At 55.3% G+C, this 26,484-nt stretch overlaps 1 protein-coding gene across 1 annotated transcript in view; it reads left to right on the top strand.

The window, feature by feature from the left end:
• The window catches only part of COL13A1 (collagen type XIII alpha 1 chain), a gene marked incomplete at its 5' end in the record, with an annotated part of 81,173 nt that overhangs the window by 5,466 nt on the left and 49,223 nt on the right, over positions 1 to 26,484 (top strand). The window contains 11 exons of the mRNA XM_081256793.1: positions 559 to 585; positions 3,114 to 3,164; positions 10,977 to 11,012; positions 11,824 to 11,850; positions 12,461 to 12,487; positions 15,614 to 15,640; positions 16,490 to 16,516; positions 18,386 to 18,442; positions 23,122 to 23,226; positions 25,589 to 25,615; positions 26,383 to 26,418. Coding sequence (XP_081112919.1) covers positions 559 to 585; positions 3,114 to 3,164; positions 10,977 to 11,012; positions 11,824 to 11,850; positions 12,461 to 12,487; positions 15,614 to 15,640; positions 16,490 to 16,516; positions 18,386 to 18,442; positions 23,122 to 23,226; positions 25,589 to 25,615; positions 26,383 to 26,418 — 447 coding nt within the window. The remainder of the gene's footprint in view (positions 1 to 558; positions 586 to 3,113; positions 3,165 to 10,976; positions 11,013 to 11,823; positions 11,851 to 12,460; positions 12,488 to 15,613; positions 15,641 to 16,489; positions 16,517 to 18,385; positions 18,443 to 23,121; positions 23,227 to 25,588; positions 25,616 to 26,382; positions 26,419 to 26,484) is intronic.

Below are 26,484 nucleotides of genomic sequence, written 5' to 3'. Positions count from 1 at the left end.
CCCTAACGACTCCTGTCGCGTCTATTGGCAGTTTTGTGCTTGGTATTCGGTTGGACCTTCAAAACAACTAGACTCCACCTCACCACAGAGTCCTTGGGAAAGTCTCTCCCACGGCCACCCCCTCCTCAAATGACCCCGGCAGCTGGGGCCACGGCTCCTCCGGCGATTTTCTGACCTGGGTGTGTCCTCCCTTTTCTCTGTCTCTCTCTGTCTGTCTCACACATACAGACAAACAGACACACACACACACACACACACACACACACACACACACACCTGGCAAGGGGGCCTCGTAAGGCCCCTTCCTTCTTAGTTACCTGGCTAGGGCCGGCCCTCAGGCTGAGACACCAGCCGTCCACGTGCTGTGCTCGTTGGACTCGGGACCTGTCGTGTGTCAGCATCTGTGTTTGTTTTGTTTCTTATTTCACGGTGACTTCCTGTGTTGGGTTGTTGTGCCATTAACACGAATTCTTGTGTGTGTGCTTCTCTCTCATCCTTTCTTTTTTCTCTCCCTCCCTGTCTCTTCCCTGCACTCCATGTTGCATGTGGCCGCCACAGGGAGGAAAGGGCCAACCAGGCGAGAAGGTGAGTCCACACTTTCCCCTCCGCACTGCCACCCCAGCCTCTGCTCCACCTCCTGGACTCTTGGGGGGGCTTCCAGAGGCCCCCGTCCCCTCCTCCTGGCACACAGGCCCCAACGGAGCATGCCAGCCCGGCCTGCTCTGCCCTCGCAGCCTCTCACGGCCTGGTTTCCTAACAGCTTCCGCACCATCGGGCAGGAGTCTTGGGATTCCTGGACTAAGGTCCCAGCTTCCCTGGCTGAGGGGGTGTCCCCTGCCCACAGAGGCTGCATGCGGCCTCTTCGCACTGATTTCAGCCTTAGGCACTCACCCTTCCCAGAGGCAAGGAGAGCAGCAACTGCTGTTTTGTGTAGCTGGTTCTAGCCCCTCCCTAGCCCTCCACTGGTCCCTCAGATTTAGACACTCTATTTGTGCTGCTCCAGAGAGAGTCCCCCCAGGGAAACACCCAGACACACTCCCGAGGTTATAGAGTGGAGTCTCCCAGGAAGCTAGAAACCCAAGGGGCAGTCCTGGAGCATCAGCCCGGGTGGGTTCTGAGGGTTTACAGAGCAATGCTGCTAACCAGCTCGCTCTACAGATGAGGCCCAGAGAGCCGGTGGGGCTTGCCCAAGATCCCACAGCCATAGTGATGATTGGGGGCCAGAAGCAGACCTCCTGATACCCAGCTCTGTATTTCCTTGCCTGGACATTGCAGCATGTATTTCTGCAATAGTCTCTGTCTCCAAAGTAACAATGACAACAGTAACAATAGCACCTACCATGTATTAAGCATAAATTGTATCAGGCGCAGTTTTAAGTGTTTTGCTCTGTTCTCCCAAGTAACGCTGATATAGCCCTTCCAGGGAGGCTTTAGAAGTCTCATTTACCTGAGAGGGAACTGAAGCACAGAGAGGCAAGGTCACATACCCAAAGTCACACAGCAGAAAGTGAGAGAGCTGGCGAGGAGCCCTTATGGTGTCTGACTCCAAGACTGGGGTCCCTAACCACTGTGCTATGCTGTCCTCCAAATGAAATGAAGACTGTGGGTCTCACCCTCACAGGGGGCTAAACCACCCAGGAGAAAGATGGGGGACACAATCACTGTAAGGAAAATAGCAGACACTTGCTAGCCCCTTCGTAGACCAGCTGTCCTTTTAAGCACTTTACACCATTATCTCATGAGATTTTCACATCCACCCTATGAGACAGGTGCTATTATCCCTGCAGTACAGATAAGGAAACTGAGGCAGAGAGACGTTTAGTAGCCCAAGGTCAGCTGTCAGGGAGCAGAGCTGGGCTTCAAACCCGAGTGTTCTGGCTCCTAACGGTCACACTACACCACCTTGTATAAAAACCCTTGTGTAATTACAATGGCATAAACAGTTGCTAATTTGAAATCACTCCTCACCTGCGTGTGAGGCGTGACATTTTACAAATGCATTTCCGTCCTTTGCCCTGTAAGCGCAGCAGAGCCGCTCTCAGCATCCCTTCACAGAGGAGGTACGTGGGCTCAGAGAGGTTCCATGATGGCACAGCAGGACCTGGAAGTGAGGCCTGGGTGTTTCCTCTGCCAGGAGGGGTGGACTCCTAGTGGGAAGCAGCATCCTGCCCTCCTCCAGCCGGGCACAGTCTGGATCCTTCTGCCAGAGCATCACCTCCCACCCCCACCTGTGTTCCATACACCCTTCATCCTCCTTCTGTCACCCTTCCCCAGCCCCCAGCAGAAACACACACACACACACAGAGGTTTATCTAGGCAGCTGGACCACATGGTACTTTGAGCCCCCAGCCCAGCATCCACCATCCTCTCTATGTTGATAACTCTGCCCCAGACTTAACCTCTCTGTGTCACTCTCACACCAGGACTAGAAGCCAAGGCAGCTCCAACCTTCAGGCTCAGGGCTGCTGGGCCCACACAGCAAGTGTGTGTCTTCTCCCCACCCTCTCTTTACAGCAGCTCCAGCCCAGGGCGGGCGGGCTGCTGTTCAGCAGTTACAGGGTGTGAAGCCGTGTGGCCATTTGGGGCTGGGGAAGAAGACCTCAGGGGGTGTGAAACTTGGCTGGGGCTGGGGCAGGTTGGGAACACCCTGAGCAGGGCCCTGTGGGGATGCCTCTGGGGCCTGAGCAGCCATGGCTGAGCTGAGGCCTCCTCTCTCCCTCCCTCCCCCCTCCCCCCTCCCTGTGCCTGCTCTTGCCCATCACTGCACCGAATCCTTTTCTCCCGCTTCCGGCCTGGGACCCCACCGCCCTCTTTCCCTGGTCCCCACATCACATGCTCTTGCTCACGTCTCTTCTATCTTCGTTCCTCCTGCTTCCCCACTGCCCTTCTCAATCCTTCTCGAATGTTCCATCCATCCCCTTTTCATCTCCTCTCCTCTGGGTCCCTCACCTTCCCCCATATCCTCTGCCCCGCTTTGTCCTCTGGCCTCTGGCTCTCGGGTCCCACCCTCACCCGCTCCGCCTTCCCCACCTGCCAGCTGCCCCCTTCTACTCTTCCCCTCCCACCCCTGCCCCCCTCCCTCTCCCCCTCCTCCCTCTTTCTCTCCCCAACAGGGGGCCCCAGGAGATGCCGGGATGTCCATCATCGGTCCCCGCGGCCCCCCCGTAAGTGGCTTTTGCCTTTCCTTGGGGTGGAGGGATGGGTGAGTTAGTAAGGAGGCCTGTCGGGGTGGGGGGCAGCGTGGGTCCTGGCCACGCCTCTGGGTGTGATGGCTGCCCCGGGGACGAGGTCCGCTGGGCCAGGCTTCAGTGCTGCTGTTGATGTTAAAGAAAGCAGCCTGACTAAACCTACCTCAGTTACAGCCTCTCGGGAGGGTTCACAAGGCCCTAGCCTCTAGTCGTGAAACAAGAGCAGCTGTGAGGCGGCCCTGCTGTTCACAGGCAGAGGGAGAAAGCGCTGGCTTCTCTCCCGGGAGGGCGGTGGTGGCCATGCTCCAGCTTTCCCGGGGACACGTTCCAGAAGCCCAAGAAGCAGTTAGCCCAGAGCCCAGGTCTCCTGAGCCAAGCACCCACTCCTGCTCTTGACAGAGCCCAACCCGCCTCTCGCCCTCAAAGGCCCTGTTTCTGTGCTCAGTGCTGGGTCCCAGTCCCCTCCACCCAGTGGCTGGGGGCTTGGGAAAAGCAGAGAGCCTTCCCCTCAGATATGCTTCCTTAGGGACCAAGAGGGGGGCGTGGGCGATGCTGCGGGAAGATAGCGCGACTATGGGAAGGAGGAATGGCTGTTTTTCTCAAAGAGCGTCCGACCCAAGGGACTTTGATAAAATCGCCAAATGTCGGGGTGGAAAGGACCTCAAGGATGGTCTAACACAGCCTTCTCAGAAGGGGAAACTGAGGCCTTGGGAGAGGAAGGGGCTTGGCCAGGGTCCCACACATAGAGGCCGAAGCAGGGTTAGAACCCAGGACCCCAGGCGCCCAGGGCTCCCCCCACAGCAGCAGGCTGCAGTCTCCATGCTCTGCTGTGCTCTTTTCCTGACCTGCCGTACATGGTTGAGAGGGGTGGGGACACAGAGGCCTAGCCTCATGCTCCCAGAGCCTAGCCCAATGGGTGATGAAGCCCCCCTACCCATTCCCCTGCCTTCAATGGGAAGCGGGAGGCTCCTACCCACTGACTAGGGAGAGGAGGGGGGTCAGAGAGCAAATTGCTAAGCTGGCGTCCAAGGCCCTGACGGCTATGCAGCCAGGAAGGGGCTATGGTGAGAGCTGGGAGCAGAGAAGGAGAACCGAGAAGGTCAGAGAGAGTAGCCGAAGGATGGAGCTGGGGAGCAAGGCTGGCGGGCAGGCCAGGGGCCTGGGCTGGAGGCAGGGCTTGAAGGGGCCTGGGCTGCGTGGACAGGCCTTCCCTGCAAGGTTTCTACCAGCTCAGACCACGCGACAGTGCTGAGGGCTGACACTTTGCACTGTGGCAGGCAGTATCTTAACACCTTTACACATAGTAGCTCACTTAATCCTCATGAGAACTCCACAGGTAGGTACTATTAGCACCTCTATTTTATAGATGAGAAAAGCAGGGCACAGCGAGGCTGAGTGACTTGCCAAAGGTCATACATGAGAGTGTGGCCATGGTGCTGGGATTTGACACTCAGCCCGGGCCGTGTGCTCAGAGTCTACACTCTGACCCCTGCTGCTACCCAGCCACGGGGTTCCCATCACCTGTGCTTCTGGCTCACGTGGCCACCGTCCCGGTGGGCTGTAAGCCCCCTCGTGTACTGGGGGAGCCACAGTGTGGATGCCCTGAGCCCAGGTGGGGTGCCCAGCCAGGGGGCGACTAGGAGATGGGGAGGTCACAGAGAAAGACAGTCCCCCAGGTTCCAACGGCAAGGACTGAGTCTGGGGTGGACCAGTTAGGAGGACAGGGCAGTAACACAGAATACAGGCCCTACCCTTTGGCCAGTATCTCTGTCGGCCTCCTGGTCGGACCACGGATGTTCCCTTGTGTGAATCAGGCTGGTCCTCTCACACCCTCTTAGCAGCATCTTTCAGCAGTGTCGTGTCAGCTGGATACCTAGAAGTGGTTGAAAAGGCCCCACTACTGGATAATATGCTCCGGGGTCAGGGTCTGCCTCAGCTCCCCCTGCTTCCAGCCCAGCGTGTATAACTATACCCACCACGCTGGACATGGTTCCAACGGTGAAAATTACCTTCTGTTCCGGTAATAGCAATAGCTTCCCTCTCCTGGACACCTAGGAGGCATGCTAGGTCCTACGCTGAAAGCCTGTGTATGTGCCAGCCTCCTTCAGTCCCTCCGGCCCCCAGGAAAGCTGCCAGCCCATTTCACAGAGCGGGAAACAGAGGTCCATAACTGGCCTGTGGTCACACGGCTCCTCAGTGCTGGATCTTGGTTTGGGCCCAGTCGGCCTCATTCCAAAGCCAGCATTCTTTCTCCAACACCGCCTTCCACGCTTTAAGCTCTACTGTTTAAAAAGGATATTTACCTTGAAAAAACAGTCCTCCCTGTGAGTGTTGTGTCGATGTTAGGAGAGGCTTTATGGCACCAGGAGGCTTGATCAAGCCCAGTGTCCTCGGATTTTGGCCTGTGTGTGTGAGACCTTCACCCAGATGGCTGGGGCCGCCCCTGCTGAGTCCTCGCTAGACACCAGGGCAACCCCCTTAGCTCCTCCTAGGAAGCCACCTGGAGCTGCTGAGAGCAGGGGACCGCAGGAGACCATGGGACCGATTGCAATTAAGGGGTAGAGGTCAAGTGGGCAAGCCCTCTGCGGCCCGGGATGATGGGGAACATGTGGCTTTCCACTCAGCCAGGAAAGGCCTAGGACACATGCTGCTAATGAGAACCAGCCTTGCCACTCTCAGGGGCCACCTGCCTCCTGTCTTGCAGCTTCGTAAACGGTCCATGCAAAGGGGGCACCACCCGGGCACTTTGGAGAAGGATGGTTCACATTCCAGTGAGGCAAGATGCCGGAGCAACAGACCCCATTAAACTGAGCGGGAGGCTGGGACCCCGAGATGTTGGCTGGCCCCACAGGCACTGGGGAGGTCAGCTGCCAGGCTAGGAAATGCACCCCCTCTCAAAGGGAGCTCATTCTTTCGCAGAGACCCCAGGTTCTCTTCAGGGGCCAGGAGGAGCTTTCCAGCCCTCATTCACAAGGAGACACCAGGGCAATATACCCATTGAGTGTTTCTTCATTTATCCGTTCCATTAATATTTGTCAGGCACCTACGACATCCTAGGTGCTGGGTAGACGATGAAAACCTGACTGCAGCCCGCTTGCCCCTTTGCAGAGAGAAGCCATCCCATAGTGATTATAGTACAGACAGTCAGCGCTCAGCTGGGGGCTGTTAGGGAGCTGTGGAAGATACGGAGGAGGCACCTGACTTGGGGTGAGGGCAGGCAGGGAAGGCTTCCGGGAGGAAGAGTTAACTAAACTGTGATCAAGGAGGAACAGAGGTCCCAGGTACCAAGGCTGGGGAGGAGTGCTGAGACTCCAAGGCAGGAGCGGTTCCTGTAAACTACCGGAGAAATGGGGAAAGTTCTTTCCAGAGCAAAGCAAGAGCAAGGATGGTGAGAGGGAGGTTGGCGGGGTGAGCAAGGGCCCGATCATGAAGGACGCAATGTTCGGGAGTCAGGATTTTACCCCGAGGGCAATGCAGACCCCTGGGGTTGTGTTCTGCTGAGGAGGGACACGATCAGACTTGCAGTTTACAAAGCTCCCCTGGGGCTTCCCTGGTGGCGCAGTGGTTGAGAGTCCGCCTGCCGATGCAGGGGATGCGGCTTCGTGCCCCAGTCTGGGAGGATCCCACATGCTGCAGAGTGGCTGGGCCCGTGAAACATGGCCGCTGAGCCTGCACGTCTGGAGCCTGTGCTCCGCAACGGGAGAGGCCACAACAGTGACAGGCCCGAGTACCGCAATTAAAAAAAAAAAAAAAAAAAAGCTACCCTGATCCTTCCTGCTCCAGCACGGAGCATGCTTAGAAGAGGCTGCAGGTACGGGGCTGGCAGGAAGGGACTTGTAATCGTCAAGGCCTGGACTGGAGCATAGTCAGTGGGAGTGGGGCTGGTGGGAGGGCTGGACTGGCGAGATATGTTGGAAGGGGAATTGATGGAATTTAGTGATGATAAAAATGGGGATTGACGGAGAAAGAGGAGTTCAAGGTGACCCCACCTTTCGGACTTGAGTAACGGAGTGCCTGGCAGTGCCCTTCCCCAAAGGGAGAAGCAGATTTTGCGGGGGCAGATGAGTTCAATCTGAAGGTGATAGATTTGGGATGTCCTTGTAATGTTTGGCCCTCCCTTTGCTGCCGGAGGTCAGAGTGAGTGGAGGCGGCTCACGAGGGTGGGTCATACACACCCCCTCCCAACTCTGCGTTCAGTGACATCACTTTTCAAGCTTAAAACGGGCTGTGGTGGGAGTATTTACAGAATCACAGATTTACAGAATTTGGCAAATGCTGTACAAAGCAGGGCTCTCCTCTCCCACTCTCCCCAACGTGATTAAGCATTTACCAGCAGAGTCTTGTTTAAAAGATAGCCAGCACTGACTTGGGGTAGCGGAGGTAGAATAAGGCAGGCTCTGGACAGATCTACGACTGGCCCTCTTTCAGGGGTTAGATAAGAGGGAAGGGAGAGCTCCTGGTAGCGTCCTTCCTACCAGAAACTTCAGTTTGTGTTGCTTTACCCCACACAAATGCAGGCAGGAGGAAGGTAGGGAGGAGTAGACGTAGGGGTCCACTTCCGAAAAACAGGGATGCACTTGGCTCCCTGTCTTCCCTGGCCTTGAATTAAAGGCAGAGATTTTAGAGAGCAATGTAAAGCTTATTTCCCTTGTTCTTGTATAGAAGGATATAACATTAATCTGTAAATTAATCTACAAATAAATCTATCCATAATTTTAACATGATCCTAATACCCATGAATCTGGGGGGTGGAGTTAGGAGTCCAACAAAATAACATTCAATTTCATTTGGAAAAAAAAAAGTTATGAGAATTTCAGAAACTTTTTGAAACCTAGAGTAAGGGGGGTAGGGGAGGAGGGGTTTAGTTGTTCTACCAGCCATCAAAACGTATTATAGAAACAGAGCAATTAAAACAACAAATAGAACAGAAGTAAAGTCAAACACATCTGGGAATTTGGTCCATGATAAAGGCTTCATTTCACAATAGAGAAGATAGATTGTTCAGGAAATGATGCTGAGACAACTGACAAACAGTTTAGAAATCAGAGTAAATTTCAAATGAACAAAATACTCAGATGTAAAACATGCAGCCATAAAATATAAGGACAAAGCATGAGCAAACATTTATAATTCTGAACTGAGGAAGTCCCTTCAAAACATGACCTAAAGACTTCCCTGGTGGTGCAGTGGTTAAGAATCCGCCTGCCAATGCAGGGGGCACGGGTTCGAGCCCTGGCCCGGGAAGATCCCACATGCCACAGGGCAGCTAAGCCCATGCGCCACAACTACTGAGCCTGCGCTCTAGAACCCGCAAGCCACAACTAATGAGCCCGTGTGCCACAACTACTGAAGCCCACCTGCCTAGAGCCTGTGCTCTGCAACAAGAGAAGCCACTGCAATGAGAAGCCCGCACACTGCAACGAAGAGTAGCCCCCGCTCGCCTCAACTAGAGAAAGCCCGTGTGCAGCCATGAAGATCCAATACTGCCATAAATAAATAAATAAATAAATAAATTTTTTAAAAAGCATGACCTAAAATAAAACCCAGAGGCCACAGGAAAATATTGATATGTTTGTCGGCATAAACGTAGAACTTCCATACAGCAGAAAATATACCATAAAAAAGATAAATGCCAAATTGGAAAGAATATTTGCAACACATATGACTCTCAGTTACTATTCTTGACAAAGAGCTTTACTCAAATCAGTAGGAAAAAGATAAACGTAGTAGGAATTATTGGTAAAGAATACAAACAGGCAGTTCACAAATAAATAGGATGAGTCAATAAACGTTGGAAGAGAGGTCCACCTTCAGTATAGGTATGAAGACCTGGAAACTAAAATCCATTTCCAAGCCTCTCCAAGTGCCTCACCAAGGCCTGACCTCTCCAGGAAGTAGAGTCCCAGTTTCCATTTGGTCAATGACAACATTCTTCCCAAGATCCCTGAAAAAGCTTTGGTTAGCCCTGGATTTGGCTCTGGGTTGGAGAGATGCATCCTGCTACCAGGGACAGCTCTGTAATTAGCAAACCATGTCATTATCCCTATCATGTAAACATTACGCAGAGTGGGACTTGAAGATGTTTCTTGGAATCCTCTCCTCCTGACCTCTTCTTCAGGCCTCTCAGCATTCAGCGTAGCTGGAAGTTTACACTGGGTGGTATCCAGGTTTTCTTCTTAGTGCTATTCTTAGCATCACTTATCCTTGAGAGGAGAGAGGCCTGGGGCCCTTCTGGTACATGAGTGGCATCTCCACGCTCTTGCCCTTCGGGATGCTTCCCACAAGCCCATCCCGGGCCCACAGCATGCTCCAGCTGGCTCCCTGCCTGGACCCTGACGGCAGGGACCCCATCCCACCCAGCCTTGTCCCCTCGGAACAGAGGCATCCATGTCCACAGCTTCAAGGAAGACCCAAGCAGCCTGGAGGTGTTTCAGGTTTACAGCAGTTGGACCCAGAGGAATCTTCCTCTGGATAAGGGCCAATTCTGAAACGACTGCTTGGCAAGGACAAACCTCCATTGATCCTAAGACATTGGATCAAAGACAACCTTGCTTTATTCTGGTGCTCCTAGGTTCAGTTCAGTTTAACAAACATCTGATGATGGCAGCTACCATTTCAGTAGGCTTTACAAATATAGCTGAACGACCCTATGAGTTTATACAGTTATCCCCATTCTATAGATGAGGAGACTGATGCCCAGGGAGGTTAAGCCATTTGCTCAGAGTCACATAGCCATTGGTGGCAGTGGAGACACGATTAGAACTCAGTCTGCCAGAGTCAAAACCCCAAGCTTGGGAAGAGACTGAGGCCATCTCAGTCAAGGGGAGACTTCAAGCTGAAAGCTAATCGTGTGAAAGATGTGGTGTGTCCACTGAAAGGCAGGTGAGCCAGGGTGCCCAAGCAGAGAGTATGTAGGAAGATGAGGCAGGAAAGGAGCTAAAATGGTGCATCAGGATGAGATTGAGGCTGACCTTGAATGACATGTGAGCAGAAGAGAACCCTTGCTGGTTCTTGAGAAGGGGAGTGACAGGACCCAGCTTTCTTAGCTCTCCATCACCCTGGACCACCTGGTCAGCCCGTTCCAGCCCTGGGTCTGCACAGTCTCAGGCTTCTTCTCACCTCCGCACTTCTCTTTTGTCCTGAATCTGGCCAGTGAACCAGCTTCTAATCTCCAACCTGAATACCGATCTGTGCACTCTGTACCTCCGGAAAAATGGACATGATTGCTCTGCATCCCACAAAGATTGGGGGACCCAGAGATTGCCCAAGCAGGAGAGCCCTATTAGCCAGGGCGAGAGGACAGTGGGCAGTCTGACCTGTTCTGGTCTGAAAACACATTCCAAAGGCCAATTTCCAACATCCAAACCATCGTTAGATAGGTGACCATGAACAATGACTGTGTAAGTGAAGAGGACTTAGACGATCCCAGTCCAGGAGTTCAGCGCGCTGTAGGCTGAGTCCCCATTGTCCTTGCTCTCCATCCCACTCCCATGCCGAGGTTCAGAGCATCCGGGTGGGCAGTTAGGAACTCCGGCAGGCTACTTCCCAGAAAGACCCAAAGGATGCTGGCCACCTGCTTTTCCCTTCCCCACCCCACTCCCTGGAGGAGATTTCCTATGATGGTCCATCTCCTTTCTCCATCCCGCCTCGCAGCCTGTGTCTCTCACGGATGATCAGAGAGGAGTGGGAGGGAAACCACTGACGCTCTGGGAGCCAAGGTGAACCGGGGACTAAGGTGTGGCTTCCTCTCCTCCTCACCCACACTCACTCCTCTCCTGCTCTTTTCAGGGTCAGCCGGGCACTCGAGGTTTTCCTGGATTTCCGGTAAGTGGAGAGGACTGGTCAGCTGTGCCCCTGGCGACTCCTGGGCCTGGCTGTGTTAAACTTCAGGCAGGGCCGGCCCTCAGACTGCCTTTGCCATTCCAAATTCCCATCGGTAAGGACCCTCTCCTACAGCCTTTCGTGGAGACTAACTGAGGAGAGTAGCCCAGCACTCGGCTCATAGTGCAGGAGGGGACAGGGACATCAACACGGAACTACAGGGATGGCAGACAGGACAGGCTGTGAAGTCACAGGCTGGCCAGCCCTGCAGGACCCTGGACTGTGGGGCAGATGATGCACCACTCGGAGGCCACCTCTGACCTGGCTTTGAGAGCAGATCTGCCTGCTGGGGGCAGTCATGTGGCCCTCTGGATGTCCTGGGAGCCCTGCCTAAGGCCTAAGACAGATTATGAGAGGAGGGCAGGGAGCAGCCAGCTCCCCCTTTCCCGCAGGCCTCGGTGCTGGCCAGCCCTGCTTTCCAGGAACACGCCCTCCACTTTCCACTCGAGGTGAAAAGGACTTTGATACCATGGCGACTGCCACCCGTCAGGTTCTCCCTCGCGCCAGCACGGGGCAGGTGGCATTTCGTTCACTCACAAAGACCCCTCATGGGAGATTCTTTTACTCCCCACTTTAGAATGGGAAACCGAGGTTTAAGCTTACGCATGGTCTCATAGCAGCAAGTGGTGAAGCAGAGATGTGAACCCTAACTTGCTACAGTGCAGAACCTGTGCCCTTAACTACCTCTCAGGCTGCCTCTCTGCCAGGACAGCTGTGATACTCGGTCTTTACATCTGGCCTCTTTCTCTTTCAGGGTCCCATTGGGCTTGACGGCAAACCGGTGAGTGAACCCTCTCGGGCTGTGGGCTCCCCCCACTTAGTCCAGGTCACTAACCCGGGGTCTCCTAGTCCTTCTGCAAGACCCCGACTCCTTGGAAGACGCTTCAGATAAAGTGAACATTCTTGGGGCGGAACGTCGTTGCCAGTGGGAAGGGGAAGAGAGGCCATTTGAATGAGTTGCCCTGTCCCCCATGAGCCTCCCCTGGGCACAAGTCCACGGCCTCCAAGCTGCACTCTCAGTATCTGGAGCAAGAGCCATCCTAGAATCTGCTGATTCCAGGGCCTCCTGGAAGAGGCTGGAAGGTAGTGAGGCAAGGAGGCCGCGGGAGAGGAGAGGGCTGGAGAGCTCTAGCTCGCGCCCTCCCCACCAGCCCCGCAGGGCGCCTCCTGTGTGCTGCTCGGCGTCTCCATCTGGGTCGAGCGCCGACACGTGCCCAAGTCCACAGGGAGGCTGCTTCCCGTCCAGAGCTCCTCTCTGCTCATCTCAGTCCTTTTCACTGGGCCCCAGGCGCACACGTTCACGGGAGGAGCCCTGTGTGACTGGGGGATGGGGCTGGGGTACTTCTGGGGTGCAAATGACTCACCCAGCACTCGTGCTCCTCTCGTTCCAGGGCCGCCCCGGACCGAAAGGGGAGACGGTAAGACCCAGCTTTCCTGCCTTCCCTCGAGGGGTGCGGGGGTCAGCCTGGCCCTCACGGGCCACAGAAGCACTGCGCGGCAGCGGGAGTGGCCGGCCCACGGTCACTCCCCGGCTGGGTGCGACGGGTCCCCCTAGGTCCTCGCTCAGCGCAGGGAGGAGAGGCAGCAGGGGGCTTTTCCACCTGAAGAATGAGGAAAGGGAGGTCCAGGGAGCGTCTGCGCTTGGCCAGTGTCACACGGAATTAGCAGCTAGTGTTCCCAAACCGCCACTCTCACCCAGCACTCACGGGGGGGCCGAGAGGCACCCATCCAGCACTTCGTCCTGAGCCTAATTTCCTCATGCTCCCTGCTCTGGGCCTCCCAGGGCTCCAGGCGCTCCTGCCCCAGCCGGGCACAAGGCAGACCTGGAGAAGCAGACCTCTGCCCCCACCTTCCTCCTGGCCCCTTCCCACCTTCTGGAGAGCCTTAACACAGTCCGTGCCACCCCAGAAGGAATAGTGATGGCCATCAGCAGGACACTGCTCTGTAATCCTCCTAACAGCTTATCATCCCCACTCTATGAAAGGGCAGATCAAGGCTCAGAATGGTTGTGTGTATTGCCTGAGGTTACACAACGCCTAAATAACAGAACAGGGAGTGAGACCCACGTGGTAGGCTCTTACCCTCCACCGTGTCTCCTTCTGCTGCCAGGGCCCTTTGTTTAGAAAGAAAGGGACCCTTCTAGGGGACTCCCCTTTCTGCCATCCCTCTGCCCCACCCCACTTCACCCCCCCGTGAGTCTTCCCCATCTGTTCCGGGGTCAGAACTAACTTGAGCAGGGAAGGGTAGGGCCACCCCTTCTCCCGTGAGCTCACGTCAGTGTGATAGGTCCCCTGTCCACCTCGTAGTCATCCGTCAAAATCCGACAGGCCACAGAGCCATTAGGCTTCTGTTTGGCTTGGCACGGGGACCCCAGGCTATTAATTCAACACGCTGTCTAATGTAATTATCTTGGCCTGCTTATCATCTGTCCGTCTCCCACTCGCCTCCCTTCCTGGATGGTTTACCTGCTGCTGGGCATCCAACATGGGGGGCTGGGGCTCACCCTCACATGCTTAACCTGTGCCCTCACCTGTCAAAAGGGGGTCACCTCTGCCCCACCCACCTCACAGTAGCCCCGAGAATCTGATGTAAGGTGTCGACAGGATCGGGGCCCCCCAGGTGGCGTAAAGGAGAGCCAGGACTCTGTGTTCACTGCTTGTCCCACAACTCACAGGGCTGTCCTAAGGACGAGAGGAGTTAATTCACACCAAGTGCTTAGAACAGTGCCTGGCACAGAGGAGGCACAAGAGGTGCCAAGCTAGCATATCGCCCTGACCTGTCCTAAAGGGGCAGAGGCTCAAGAGCTAATCGGTGCCCTGTGTTGTTGGACCTTGAAATACTTAAAAGAAACGTGAAGTTCAGATTTTTGTTGTACTCTCCTTGCTCTTCAGTATTTCAGTTTATTGAAATAAAACTGTGTGAGATCAACAAAATACCTTGGGGACCACGATTGTCCCATGGGCTGCCATTTGGGATGTCTGGACTCAGTCCTCCAAGTCTCTGCAGTCCCAAGCCCTTGGGTTCTTTCTCTGGGCCCCTGGCCCTCCTTCTCTCATCATACTCCTCTCTCTGTCCCAAGAGAGGGTGGCCTGGTACGCTGCAGTCTGGTTCCCTGCCAGATGCATCATATTCTGCTAAACTTGGTGCTAAACACTTAGCCAACTGCATAGGCTGGGGTGCCACATGGATTGTCCCAAAGACCACTTGTCTCTTCCCACGAACCTCCTGGGAATTTCCCAGTTTGGGGTTGGTCCAGTTGTCAAGTCGGGGACAAAAGAAGGCTTTCCTCCCACCCAGATGGATCTGTCCATGGGCATCCTGTGGTCTTCAAACCCCAAAGAGACTGGCCTGGCAGGTGCGTCCTCACAGGCCCTGACGAAGGCCTGCAGGATGGAAGGGAGCTCAGGGCCCCAGAGGCTGGGACACTGCCTGTGGCTCCAGCCAAGTTTAGAAGCCCTGCCCCCTGAGGTCCAGCCCAGTTCAGAGCGCGTGGCAGAGTGGACACAGCTGGACCTTCACGGTCCCAGTGCCACCATTCACTGAGCCGCAGGGCCTTGTCTCCGTCACCTCGTCCGGGAGATGGAGTGACGCCAGCGCCTTCCTCTCGGGCCAGCGCGGGTGTGAGCTCAGCACATCCTGAAAGCCTTGCCTCCGAGGGGGTCCTCAGAACAAGGTGCGCCATCCTCCCCCCTCCCCTCCACACTGGCCAAGTGTGAAGCCTTCTCAGCACTGGCCTCGGGTCAGGCTCCTGAGAGACCCAGCTGGACGCCATGTCCTCAGAGAACTGAGGAGGTCCACCCTGCACCCGGGCTCCTTCCTCAGCTCTGCGAGCTTGACAAGACACCCTGGAAGGAAACCCCGAGGTCCCTTATGTTCCTCCGAGGAGCCCAGAATATTCTTAAGTCGCTGACTCCCTGCTTCCTCTCTTTGGCCAAAGGTTTCTCCAAAACCCCCAAAGTCTGCAGCGCTGCCCCAGCCCCCGTGTCCCCAGAAGCCCTTCCGGTTCAGTGGGGTTGATGCTGAGGCCTTGGAGAGTAGGAGTTAGAAGGTGCCTTTGGCTCTGTGAGGACGTGGCGTGAGTGCGCAGTAGCAGAGCCCTGCCTGACGTGGCCATGCAGCCTCCTCCGTGGCTGGCCCACAAGATGCTGGTGGTTGCGGGAGTGAATGAAGGATGGCACCTGTTCTTCATCGCGGCCGTGTGCGGGGGGCAGGGCACACCTAGTCACGTCCACGGGTGGCTGAAGGAGCTGGGCCACACCAGCTGGAACATCTCGGGCACCGGAAGACCTGGCGTGGGTGGCCAAGCCCAGCCTTCGGGACTGCAGGCTTTCCAAAAAGTTTCTTGCACAATCCTACGCAGGCCTGCATCTCTGATTCTGCCCGCCTTCTGTGTGCCACTGACCTGTGTGTGTGTTCCTCCCCACAGTGCTTGGCGGGTCCCCCAGGATAGCCAGTTGGTACCTCGCCCCAATGTTTCCCAGCAGAGAGGCTTTGGGCCCTGAGTCCTTAGCCTCAGTTTCTAACTGTCTCATTTCTCTTCTTAGGGACCTCCAGGACAAAAAGGAGAAAAGGTAAGCTGATGGAGGTTTTCTAGAATTCTCATCTCAAGAAGCAGCCTTCCAACAGGTAGAAAGGATTATTTTCAAACTTCAGATTTTATCCACAGAACCAGGGGAATCCCCTGTACCCTGTGGTACATGGTATATGAGAGAGAGAAGGGAAGCTGCCCTGTGTGGGGCTCTTCTTTTGGGGGGAGGGTACAGCCTGGAGCCTGGTCCTTCTCAGCCTCTTTCTCTGCCCATCCAGCCTGCCACCCCCATGGTATTTCCTGAGCACCTCCATGAGCCTCTAGGATTTTGAGGTGTCAGTTTGTAAACCACTGGCCTGGCCCTCTTCCCAGCCTCCTACCTTCTCTGCTTCCTTGAGTTTCTGATGGGGGCTCTTCTGGGCTTGCCCCCAGGCGGATGGTGCAGGGACCTGGCACCCCCGGATCCAAGAAGGCGTCTCCGAGGGCCCCATTGCCCATAGCCTGCCTTGGTGTCTACTATTCCCATCCATGGGCTCCTGTTCAGTGCCATTGGGTGGACCCACCCAGAGGGTCAGCCTTTCCGGAAGCTTCTTCCAGCCAGGCACGGAGCATAACTCCTGACTCTGCCGTCATGGCATGTGATGTATGGTGGCAGAGTCCTGCCCTTGGCTCTGTGGAGCCACGTCCGGGCAGGCCCTGGAGGTTACCGCCCTGCTGCCAGCCAGGCTCGAGGGAGGGAATCAGTTCTCCTGCCTGAGAGAGCTCAGCCCAAGACAGAGCGGGGCAGCGGGTGACGCACATGCATGGTGCGTCCCCAAGTCCTGAGGTTGCCCCCACGGTACAGCCCCACAGCAAGGGTCTGATTCCTCCTCTCCTTCCTTCTCTTCCCCAGGGTCAGTGTGGAGAGTACCCACACCGGGTAAGTGAACCCCAAATACTGATCCATCCCGGGGGCACAGCCCCCAGTTTAGCCTCATCTTCTTCCCTGCAGAGCTTGGGGACCAGGAGCACACAGCCCCCCTCTGCACTCAGCAGCCAGAGTGGTGCCGTGACGGTGGTGGTGTGTTTGGCCAGCTCCTGGGGGTGTGCCTGGTAGTCAGCGTGTGTGTGTTTGTGCAGAGCTGCGTGTCTTGGTACGTCTGCCTCTGTGCTGGCTGGGCCTGCACGCCCCCCGCGTGTGTGTATCTGGAACTCTGCACGCCTGGCTGTGTGCTCCTCTGCACATGGCCTTCAACGGAAGGCCGTGCGGCTTGTGTGAGTCTGGGTCTGGCTCCCTACCCAGCGTGTGTGTGTGCGTGTGTGTGGGTGTGTGTGTGAGAGAAAGAGAGAGAGAGAGAGAGAGAGAGAGACAGCTTGTGTGTGTCCATCTGCCTGCCCTGGCAGAATCAGAGGGACTTTTGGATTAGTCATTGTTTCAGAGGACCCAAACCTCCATGGTGGGAGATAATTGGAGGCTGACTGAATCAATTCAAGGGTAAAGTCTCTGTTTTGCTTCTTTAAGAATCAAGGAAGCCCCTCCAAGTGGAGTGGGGGATTTCGGGGCTGGGATGATCTCCCATCCCCCCTGGCCCCCGCCCAGCTCCTTCCTTTCCCTTGCTTCAGCCCAGGATACAGAGCCCAAAGTCTGCTGTCGTCCTATCAGGAACCCTCAGATGTGTGTGCCAACATCAGAGAGCCATTCTTGGGGATGGGGTGGAGTGAAGGTGTGCAGGAGCCCCAGTGAGCTGGGACCAGAGAAATGCCCCTCTTTTTGTGGATCGGCCTTGCCTGTCTCAGTGGAGCATCTTTAGGTGTCCATCCCCCTGTCATAGGCTGCATCGTGCCCACAAACACACACACAGTGTGGCCGCCCTGGGCGCCCACCCCTGCCAGGGAGTGGTCTTGAGGGAGTGGAGAGAAGCACAAGCCAGACTCAGAGTCGGTCAACTTGGCTCCAGAAGACCACTGGGAGGGCCTTGCTGGCCGGGTCCGGCCACTCAGACTCTGACCCCTGGTTCCCAGGCCAGGGGGAGGCCAAGGCGGGGACAGCCTTGAACGTCAGTGGCTGGGGTGGGGGCGAGGCCGAGACTGGGTTGGGGGCACAGGCCGGCAGCAGCACAGACAGAGCCAGCCTGTCAGCGGCATGTGCTGCAGGGAAGCAGGGGCCCTGGTGTTCCGGCCAGCCTGATCCTGATACAATAATAGAAGGTCAGCTGTGTTTATTTGAAACGATGGGCTCACAGGATTGTTATGTTACCCAAAAGAAAGACAGCATCCCCCAGCACAAAAGACAACACAACTTAAACGCTTTGACAGTGTGTCATCAGCCCCGAGAGGACGCATGGGGCTGGTTAGGAGAGAGCTCTCTGCCCATCAGTGCACCCCAAGAAGAGGGAGCTGGCAGGGAGAGAAGGCTCCACAGGGCCACAGGGCACAGAGGAGCCCAGGGTATGACTGCGCCTGTGTGGGTAACGAGTCAGGCCGGGTGAGAGTGGATGTGGGGATCCAGCCGCTGGGCAGGGCGAGGCAGCTGGCACCTTCTGTTTATCTGGAAGAGCGTAGGAAAGCAGGGTCCTTCTAGGGCAAGGCATCTGTTGGCTTTCTGAGGGGACTGCAGACCTGATGGGGGTGGCAGGCCTCCTGGCCCGCAAGATACAAGATCCAGGCGGTCCGGGCCCCTGTTCCAGCCTGTAGCATCCCCAGGGAGGGAGGGGGAGGAGGGGTGCGCTGGGACGGGGAGCTGGTGTCTGGGCCTGGCACTCACTCTCCCCATTGCCCTGTCTCCACCTCCACCCCTACCCCACACCAGGAGCACCTAAGCAGGTCTCTAGCAGCTCTGCACTCCAACCAGATAATTACCCTGAAGGTTTGTAGGTTCTGGAAGGTCTCCAGGCCCCTCTGCTTAGAGGCTCCCTAGATGCAGAGCCCAACATTGCACGTCCCCAGGCCCCACAGTGGGAGGGATGGGGCCGCCCATGAAGGCAGCAATGACCTGGAAAGGCCACGATTGGGCTCCCAGGTCCCTAGCTGGGTGCATCCTCAGCCCAGGCGGCCCCTGCTTCCTAATGCTCATCCCAGTGGCCTCGTGTGAGTCACAATGCTTTCAAAAACGAGAGGTGGATTATATGCCGTCTTTCTTTTCACACGGGTTCTAACCTCTTCCAAAAGCGAAGTGCTCAGCACCCATGGGTTGAGAGTCTGGAAACAGCAAGAATTTCCAGAAATGAACATTACATTAGATAACATGATTGCAAGTTGCCTCCCCCCCAAAAACGTGGTTGAACATGCAAGAGACGTCTTTGTCCAGTGTCTATTTTCCAAGCCCACTAGCCCCAGGGTGAGACCTCAGTAGCACTTAGCTGGTGCCCACACTGGCCACACCCTCGGGATCCGGGCTTGGCTCTGCTTTTGACTATCCTCCCCAGATCCGCTGACACCAGCCCTTCTTGTTTAGCCAAAAAAAGAACCCAGAGGTCGCCACACACCAGCCTGGCTTCAAGTACCAATTTAGGGTGGTCCTGTGGCTCCCAAGCCAGAGCCTCGGAGTCTGCGCCCCTCAGCCCGCAGCCTCTGTCCGGGACCAGGGACCGGCGGGGCTGGCAGTGCAATGTTGGGCCGCATGTTAGGAGGCCTCTGCGACCCAGCTTGGCCATGGAGGGCAGGTCTGGCCAGGGGGGCCACTCTCTCAGTCGGGGAGTGCTTCTGGCCAATACCCCGAGGGCCCGCCTCCTTCCAGGGATGGGGTGCCATCCAAGGGCAAGCTCAGCACTGCACCCACAAGCATCAAGCGCCCCCGTCCACGCCCGCCCTCCTGTGCCTCACACTCGCTAATCTCTCTTCTCTCTTCCTCTCCTCCCTCCTTCTTGGCCGCCCTGCCATCCTGGTGGACTTTCAACCCTCCTGAGCCCCTGCGATCTTTGACCTTTGCCCTCTGGCCTTCCAACTCATCTTTCTCCTCAGCTGCTGCCTCTCCTCAATTCAGTGCGGCTGGCTCCACCCCCAGTCATTAAAAGGCGGACCTTCCAGGTAGACACCTCCCTTTCCCAGACCACGTGGGGCTTCCCAAGGGCTGGTGAGTCTCTGGTCCCTGTCAGGCCAGCTGGGGCTATAGGTGAAGCGAGAATCTCACTGCACTCCCGTTACATTAATTTGGACAAAAATGGACTCACGAATGCCGTAGACGTGGAAATACACAACTCCCGGGCCCAGAAGCCACAACTACTACCCCACCATTACTACTCACGACAGCCATCACTGTGTGCCGGCCACTGGGCTATGCATTTTACAGGCCTCATTTCATTTAATTCTCTCAGTGGTTGTATGAATTAGGCATGATCATCCTTATTTCACAGATGAGGAAGTAAGGCTCAGAGACATTAAGTAAGTTGCCTGAGGTCACACAGCCAATAAATCGCAGAGCAGCCAGATTCTCCTGCTCTTATTAGCTGTGTGATTTGGGGCAAGTTACTTAACCTCTCTGCACCTCAGCTTTCTCATTCATAAAATGAGGATAATAACGGTTCCTACTGCATAGGGTTATTGTGTATGCACAGCACTGGGAATAATTCATGGCATAGTGCTATAATTAAACTGAGGCTCAGAGAGGTGAATTTGTACCTAAGGTCGCACAAACAACAAGAAACAGAATGGGAACTGGCAGCCAGGTCTTCAGACCCCACATCCAGGCTCTCTCAGTTGGACCTACACCCTTTATATTTAGAAATGCAGATTGCTTAGCATCTGATCACTTGTAACCTGAGTTTGAGAAGCGAGGGAATTTGCAGAGGAAATGTAGCCCACAACTGACAGGTGTAATCGTTGTGAGCAACTGCTTCCTTCTCCTGCCTAACTAAGCCAAGGAGGCTGGGATAGGACCAGATCACAAAGAACAAGAGACCACAGACCCACGGATCCAGGCATAGGCATTGCAGCTTGATGCCAGGCCAGGAATTCCATGGCTGCCACCCATGCCCCTAGCCTTCCTTATACTTGGGGTCAGGGGTTACCCCCAAGGCCACAGGGGTGCTGGAAGTGGCAGGGCTCCGAGATGCTCTCTGAAAACCTGACAGCAGGGCCTGGAGCCCCCATCTGGCCTGACTCAGGAGCCAGGAGCCCAGGGGCCTGCATGTTCAGGCACCTGACTGAACAAGGCTGAAAAATCACTCCAATTTACAGCTAAAAATACAGAGGGACATGTGACACACGTGCCACCCAAGCCTACATATCCCGTTACACCAGCCAAATCCTTGAGAGCCTCCATGTGCTCCTAGCGCTTAGCCCAAGCCTGGCTATTCAGGGGGCCCACTGGCAGCTCAGAGAAGCACCAGGCCCACCCCGCTCTCAGCCACCCCTACCCGTGTCAGACCCCATTTCAGGAGAGCCGAGTCCTTGCTCTCAGAGCGGCCATTCGCCTCAAGCCCCAGCAGCCACCTCCTGGCCTTAGTTGCATTAGCCGCTATGTGTTGAGCCCTTGCTGGGTCCCAAGCACTGTTGTAAGAATTCTGTATGGATTATCTCATGTAATCCCACATGGGCCACCCGGCAGTGGAGGTGGCATCATCGCCACCTCACAGATGAAGAAATTAGGAGGGGCCGAGGCATGTTGCTGCCCCCCTTTTCAAGAGCAAGAGGTGGATAAGCCAGAACTTTTTGTGCTGCCCTGACCTGATTTGCAAAGTAGAGAGAAGAATAGGGGCCCCTGTGCTGCCTGCTGCAGATTCTGCCTAGAGAATAAGGTTTTTATGCTGTCAGCCATGGTGGGACATAAAAAGGCTCGTCCATTTCCTATCAATAAACCAGTATTGATTTCACAGGCTCTATAAGATGCTTAAACATTGGGTCTAACATTAGTTGAAAGAGGAAACTTTATATGAGATATGATGTGCTTAGCAGACGGTGTTGGAAGTCATTGCCAAAGTGCAGAAAGTTGGACTGTGAGCAGTTTTTGCTGGGGGCTTACTTGGAATGAATAGGAATAGTCTGGAGTTCTGAGCTTGGGTCCTGGCTGCCCCCAAATTCTTCTTGTGACCTTGGTTAGGGAGCTCAACTTCTCTGAGCCTCACTTTTCTCTTCTGTAAAATGGGACTTGTGACCCATTTCTGCACCTGCCTTCTCCACCACGGACACTCTGAGCCCTTAAGTGGCTTCTCAGAGGGTGTGGCAGGTTGCAGCCCAGGCCCCAGAGTGGCACTGCTGGTGGCATCTGCCCTAGGATGTCCCATCTGAGATATGATTCAAGCAGATGCTGCTAAAATCTTAGTTCTCATTGTGAGGATGTACACTCCTATTTGTAATCATCATTTTCCTCTGTGGAGTTTGCAGCAAGCATTGTCAGCTCCCTTTTTCATATAGGGAAGCAGCAGTGTCATAGAGGATTACTGAGATCACACTGAGAAGGGTGGGCTGGACTGGAGTCTGGCCGCCTGGGTCTCCCTGCATCCCAGCCTGGAGCGCTCAACACCTGCCAGGCTGTTCTGCCTTAGTCTGTCTGCAGGGCTGGACCCCCATCAAGAGCTGAGCCCAGAACCTCCCTGGAGAGGTCACGTAGAAAATAACATAATGACATGGATCTGCGTAGATCTAGGTTGACTTGGGCTGGCCCTCAGCCCCAAGATCTGGGTCACATGGACCAGGCTCTCTCCTCCTCCTGAGGGAGCATGATCCCACCCCTTCCTCCCTGGGCCCTGGGTCCACCCTGGGCACATGCACAGTGGGTGACAAAGGCTGGGGGATAAGGCAAAGGAATAATAATAGCGACTCCAGAGAGGCACAAAGCACTTTACACTTTCAAAACTCAACTGTCCCCTGAGGTCAGGTACAAATCACATAAGTGACAGAAACAGGCTGCAGGCAGAAAGGATGGGGGAGGGCCTGAGGCAGCTGGAGAGCCCAGTTGATGGCAGCCCCCCGGGAATGTGGGCCTAGCTGGCCAGGGCTCCCAGTTTTTCATCAGAAGCCACCAAGCCAAATTTTTTACATAAAATCTCTTGCCCAATTATTTGGTGAGCCAAACAAAATTCTGTGGCCTCTGACCTAAGGATCTCAGTTGATCCTCTGGGCCAGATAATCAAAAGACAGCAAAAAGCAGTGAGGGGAAACAAGGAACAGCTGTTCTCATTTGATAGTTAGGAGGCCAGGGCGCAGAGATGGTGGATTCGCCACACAGAGGGAGGTGCCGAGACACGCCCAGGCTGCCGGCCACCTGGGCTGTACCCTGGCCATCTGACCAGGCTGGGAAGAGGCCTTCGGTCGGGCCGGGGAGCATCTCACCTGCTCCTCTGCCACCGCAGCAGAGCTCAGCCCTGGGGACCAGCAGCTGATGCAGCGAGTCCTCTCTGGAAGCCCCTCCTCTGGGGGCTAATGTCTTGGCCGTCTCCTCACTGCCACCAGCCCCTGCATGTAGTCACCACCACAGCACCATCACCATCACGCCACCACCGCCTCCCCCAGAGCCCACGGCGGGGCCTCAGCGGGTGCATGGCACTGGGGCGGGACCGCTCTGCAGCCTGGGGCTCTCTCTCTAACGCTTGTTTCCACGAACCTCAGGGTGAACAGGGCCAGGCTGGCATCCAAGGCCCACCAGGGCCACCAGGCCCTCCTGGACCAAGTGGACTGGGGCACCCAGGACTGCCAGGGCCCATGGGGCCACCCGTAAGTAACTCTCCCGCTCTCCACTGCTTCCTCTCCTTCGAGATTTGTCCCAAGAAATCTCTGGAAGCTTCCAAACCTTTCCCTGGAAGCTTCCAAACCCTTCATAACCAGTGGGAACCTGGGTCCCCACTGAACAGGCAGAAACACTTGGCAAGGCCGCTGGATGTGGCTGGCCCCTGCAGGAGCTGCCTGTCCCTGTCACACTCACCTGTTACACTCTGGTTCTGAACACACATTCTGGGACCGTGTGTTCCACTCCAGTCATTGCCTGCCAGGGAGGACACCATGAACAGGCGCCCCCTCCCAGGTTCAGCAGACAGGAGCTTGGAAAGAAAGTTCCCAGGGCCATTCTGATGGCTGTCTCCTGACCCCCGGGCTTAGGAAAACCTGAGTTGGGCACAGTGTGTTCTAAGGAGGTAGCAAGCGGGCATCCGACTGCCTGGCATCCCTAACAGACATGCTTTTGCTGATGTGTGTGGGCTTCCACTCCTGGGCCACCTTCCAGCCAAGTTACACGTCTGGTCGGCCAGGAGGGCCCTGCATCGAGCCTGGGGATTGGACCACTGCCGGGAGGGCCCAGGGGGGCCAACAGACACCCCTCCAAGCACGACCACACTCAGGTCAGTCCCAGTGTCCACCAGTCATCTGTTTGTAAGCCCTGGCCAAGCCCCGACTCTTTCTCAGCCCAATTTAGTGCAAGAAAGCACCAGGGCAGAATAACTTAGCAGGCCCTTGGACTTCTTTGGAGAAAATGGGTTCTCCACCCAGAGCTAAGACTGACGTCAGCAGTTATTAGAGGGACAGGGGTTAAGGACATAGTCTGTTTGATAATGTTTTTTCCACGAGGCTTTTTTTTAAAAAGTGTTTTTCTCCCTTATGACAAAGGCATCATACCTTCATTGTGAAAAATTTGGAACATAGACGAAGTCTTAAGTTGCATGCTTTCCCATACCCAGTGTTCCCCATCATTAACGCTGTAGAGAGTACTTTCCATTTTTCTCCTTAGATCTGCACATAAACGTTTTCCAGGTTGTTGATGTTCTGAATAATATAACAGTTTGTATCCTGTTACTTTTTTCCCTTAATATCGTAAACCATGCCCCTTCCTAAGTCAGGAGTCTCCTGTGATGTGGATTTTAGGACTGCTGGGTCTATCTACAAGGTAGTTACTGAGTTCCCTTCTGTATATTCTTGAACGTCAATGTGCACATCTCTGATGCTTTCATGGTGATAGATTCCCAAAGGTGGAATTGCTGGGTCAGGGTGTCCCTGCCAAAAAGCCCTCAATGAGTACAGCCACATTCCATGGCACTTGGCTTCACATCTGGGCCCTCAACTACCCCAGCTGCCAAAGCTGAGGTTCGGCATAGGGTCCCCCTAGGCTGGGCGACAGCTCTGGCAGGCCAGGGTTGCCATCTTGGCCAGAAGGCGGCACAGCAGAGTGAAAACGTAACTTGCTGGGAGCCAGCTCTCCTGCTCAGCTTGATCCCCGTAACGAATTTTAAATATTTCCATGATTTCTCCCCAGAACGCTGGGGAGGGAAGTTAGTCTCACTTCCATGGGTTTCTAGATGCAAAAACAGAAAACCTGAAAGGAAGTGAAATTTAGGGAATTGAACCAAACAAACCAAGCCAAGAAAACCAAAAAACAAAGCTCAAAATTCACTTCTTTACTGATGGCCCTTGCCCAAACACAGTGGGTAACTCCCGATCACTGAACCCAAGCCAGGTGGTTTTCTTTGTTAGGTTGTTTATAAAGAGAAAAACCAGAAAGCATGCTTTTAAACCAACTGAAAGAGGCCAGACTCGAGCATCATGGTTTTCTCCAGCCAGTGTTTGCCGTCCAGACCCACGCCCGAGACCACGCCGGAGCCCGCCTTCCCTTGTTTCTCCCTCGGGCTCCCGCGGGGCCCATGCCACCTCCCCCGCGCTGGCTGCTGTGCTCACTGTGCCCCAGGGGTGGGGGAAGGAGACAGAGGGCTCCCCCACAGGCTGGCAGGGCCAGAGGCAAAACCCAGGCTTTGCTGGGCAAGGTCGGCTTTCCAGGGAGCGGTTCCAGTTAGGAGGTGGGTGGGTGGGAATCTGGACCAAACCACACTGCCAATTTCACATGATGCCACTGACCTACTTTCCAGTGGGCGAGCACAGCGGAGATGCCCACGGCGCCCATGTGGCTCCAAAGAGGGACATGCGCCTGTTGTCCCCACGTGCCCTCAGCAGGTTTCAGATACCCTTCCAGGACCCTCTGGATCTGCTCTTCAACACATCCAGAACCCATTACAGCCTCCACTGGAAACGTGACGAGCCCCCACCGTTTGCCAGAGGAATCCATCTCCATTCACCTTTTTTCTTGCTTCCACAGGGCTTACCTGGGCCTCCTGGACCAAAGGTGAGGGCCCTCTGGGTGATGCATCAAACGGGCGGGAGAGCTCCCTGCAGGAGGGAGGGGGAGGCGTCACTGAAGGGAGCTGAGAGGGATCTCAGCTGAGAGAAGGATCACGAGTGGCTCATTTCCAGAACGCCCTCGGAAATTGATTGGGTCCCGCAAGGATTGCATTTTTGTGGGCTCAGGCCAAGCAAGTGCTATGGCTGGTATGGAAGATGCGGCCCTGCCCTCCAAGGACATTATGGTCTAGTTGGAAACTCAAAGTTGATGCCCAGGACGCTGTCACAACATCCCAGTAAAACAGCATTTCATAAGGGGCCAGAACTGGAAAGGACCTTCAGGGTCATCTGGTTTCTTTGGAAACCTTATCTGGAAGCCCACGATGTCAAACAGAATCTCCCTTTGAAGCTGGAGTCCCTGCGGCTCTAGGGATGAGAAGTAGCAAAGCACTGATCCCAGCCAACCATTTCACAAATGCAGAAGCTAGGGCCCTGGGGAAAAGTGACTTGTCCAGGTGCCACAGAGGGTCCATGGTAGAACAAAAACTGACCCTCAGGTGTCCTGGGCCCCTGCTGAGTTAACCTTTCCCACCTCCCTCTGCCTCCGCAAGGCAAGGACTCATTCTGAAGAATAGAACAGTCCCTGTTATTGTTCCAGGGATGGCTGGAGGTGGAGGTCAGAGGATTTGGAGTCATTGGGAGGAGGAGGGATGGTAATATGAAGGGGCTGGCAAGAAAACCCCTCTAATGGTCTTCTCTTGGTTCCCCCAGGGAGACCCGGGGATCCAGGGCTACCACGGCCGGAAGGTAAGAAGGAGTGGAGCGGAGGCCCCACCCCCCAGTGACAACCCAAGTGGGGCTCCACCACAGTGC

Source organism: Mesoplodon bidens (assembly GCF_964165515.1).
Source record: "Mesoplodon bidens genome assembly, chromosome: 1".
In the NCBI taxonomy this organism is placed as follows: domain Eukaryota; kingdom Metazoa; phylum Chordata; class Mammalia; order Artiodactyla; family Ziphiidae; genus Mesoplodon; species Mesoplodon bidens.
Note: the sequence above shows the minus strand (reverse complement) of the source record. Positions and strands in the feature narration are given on the sequence as shown.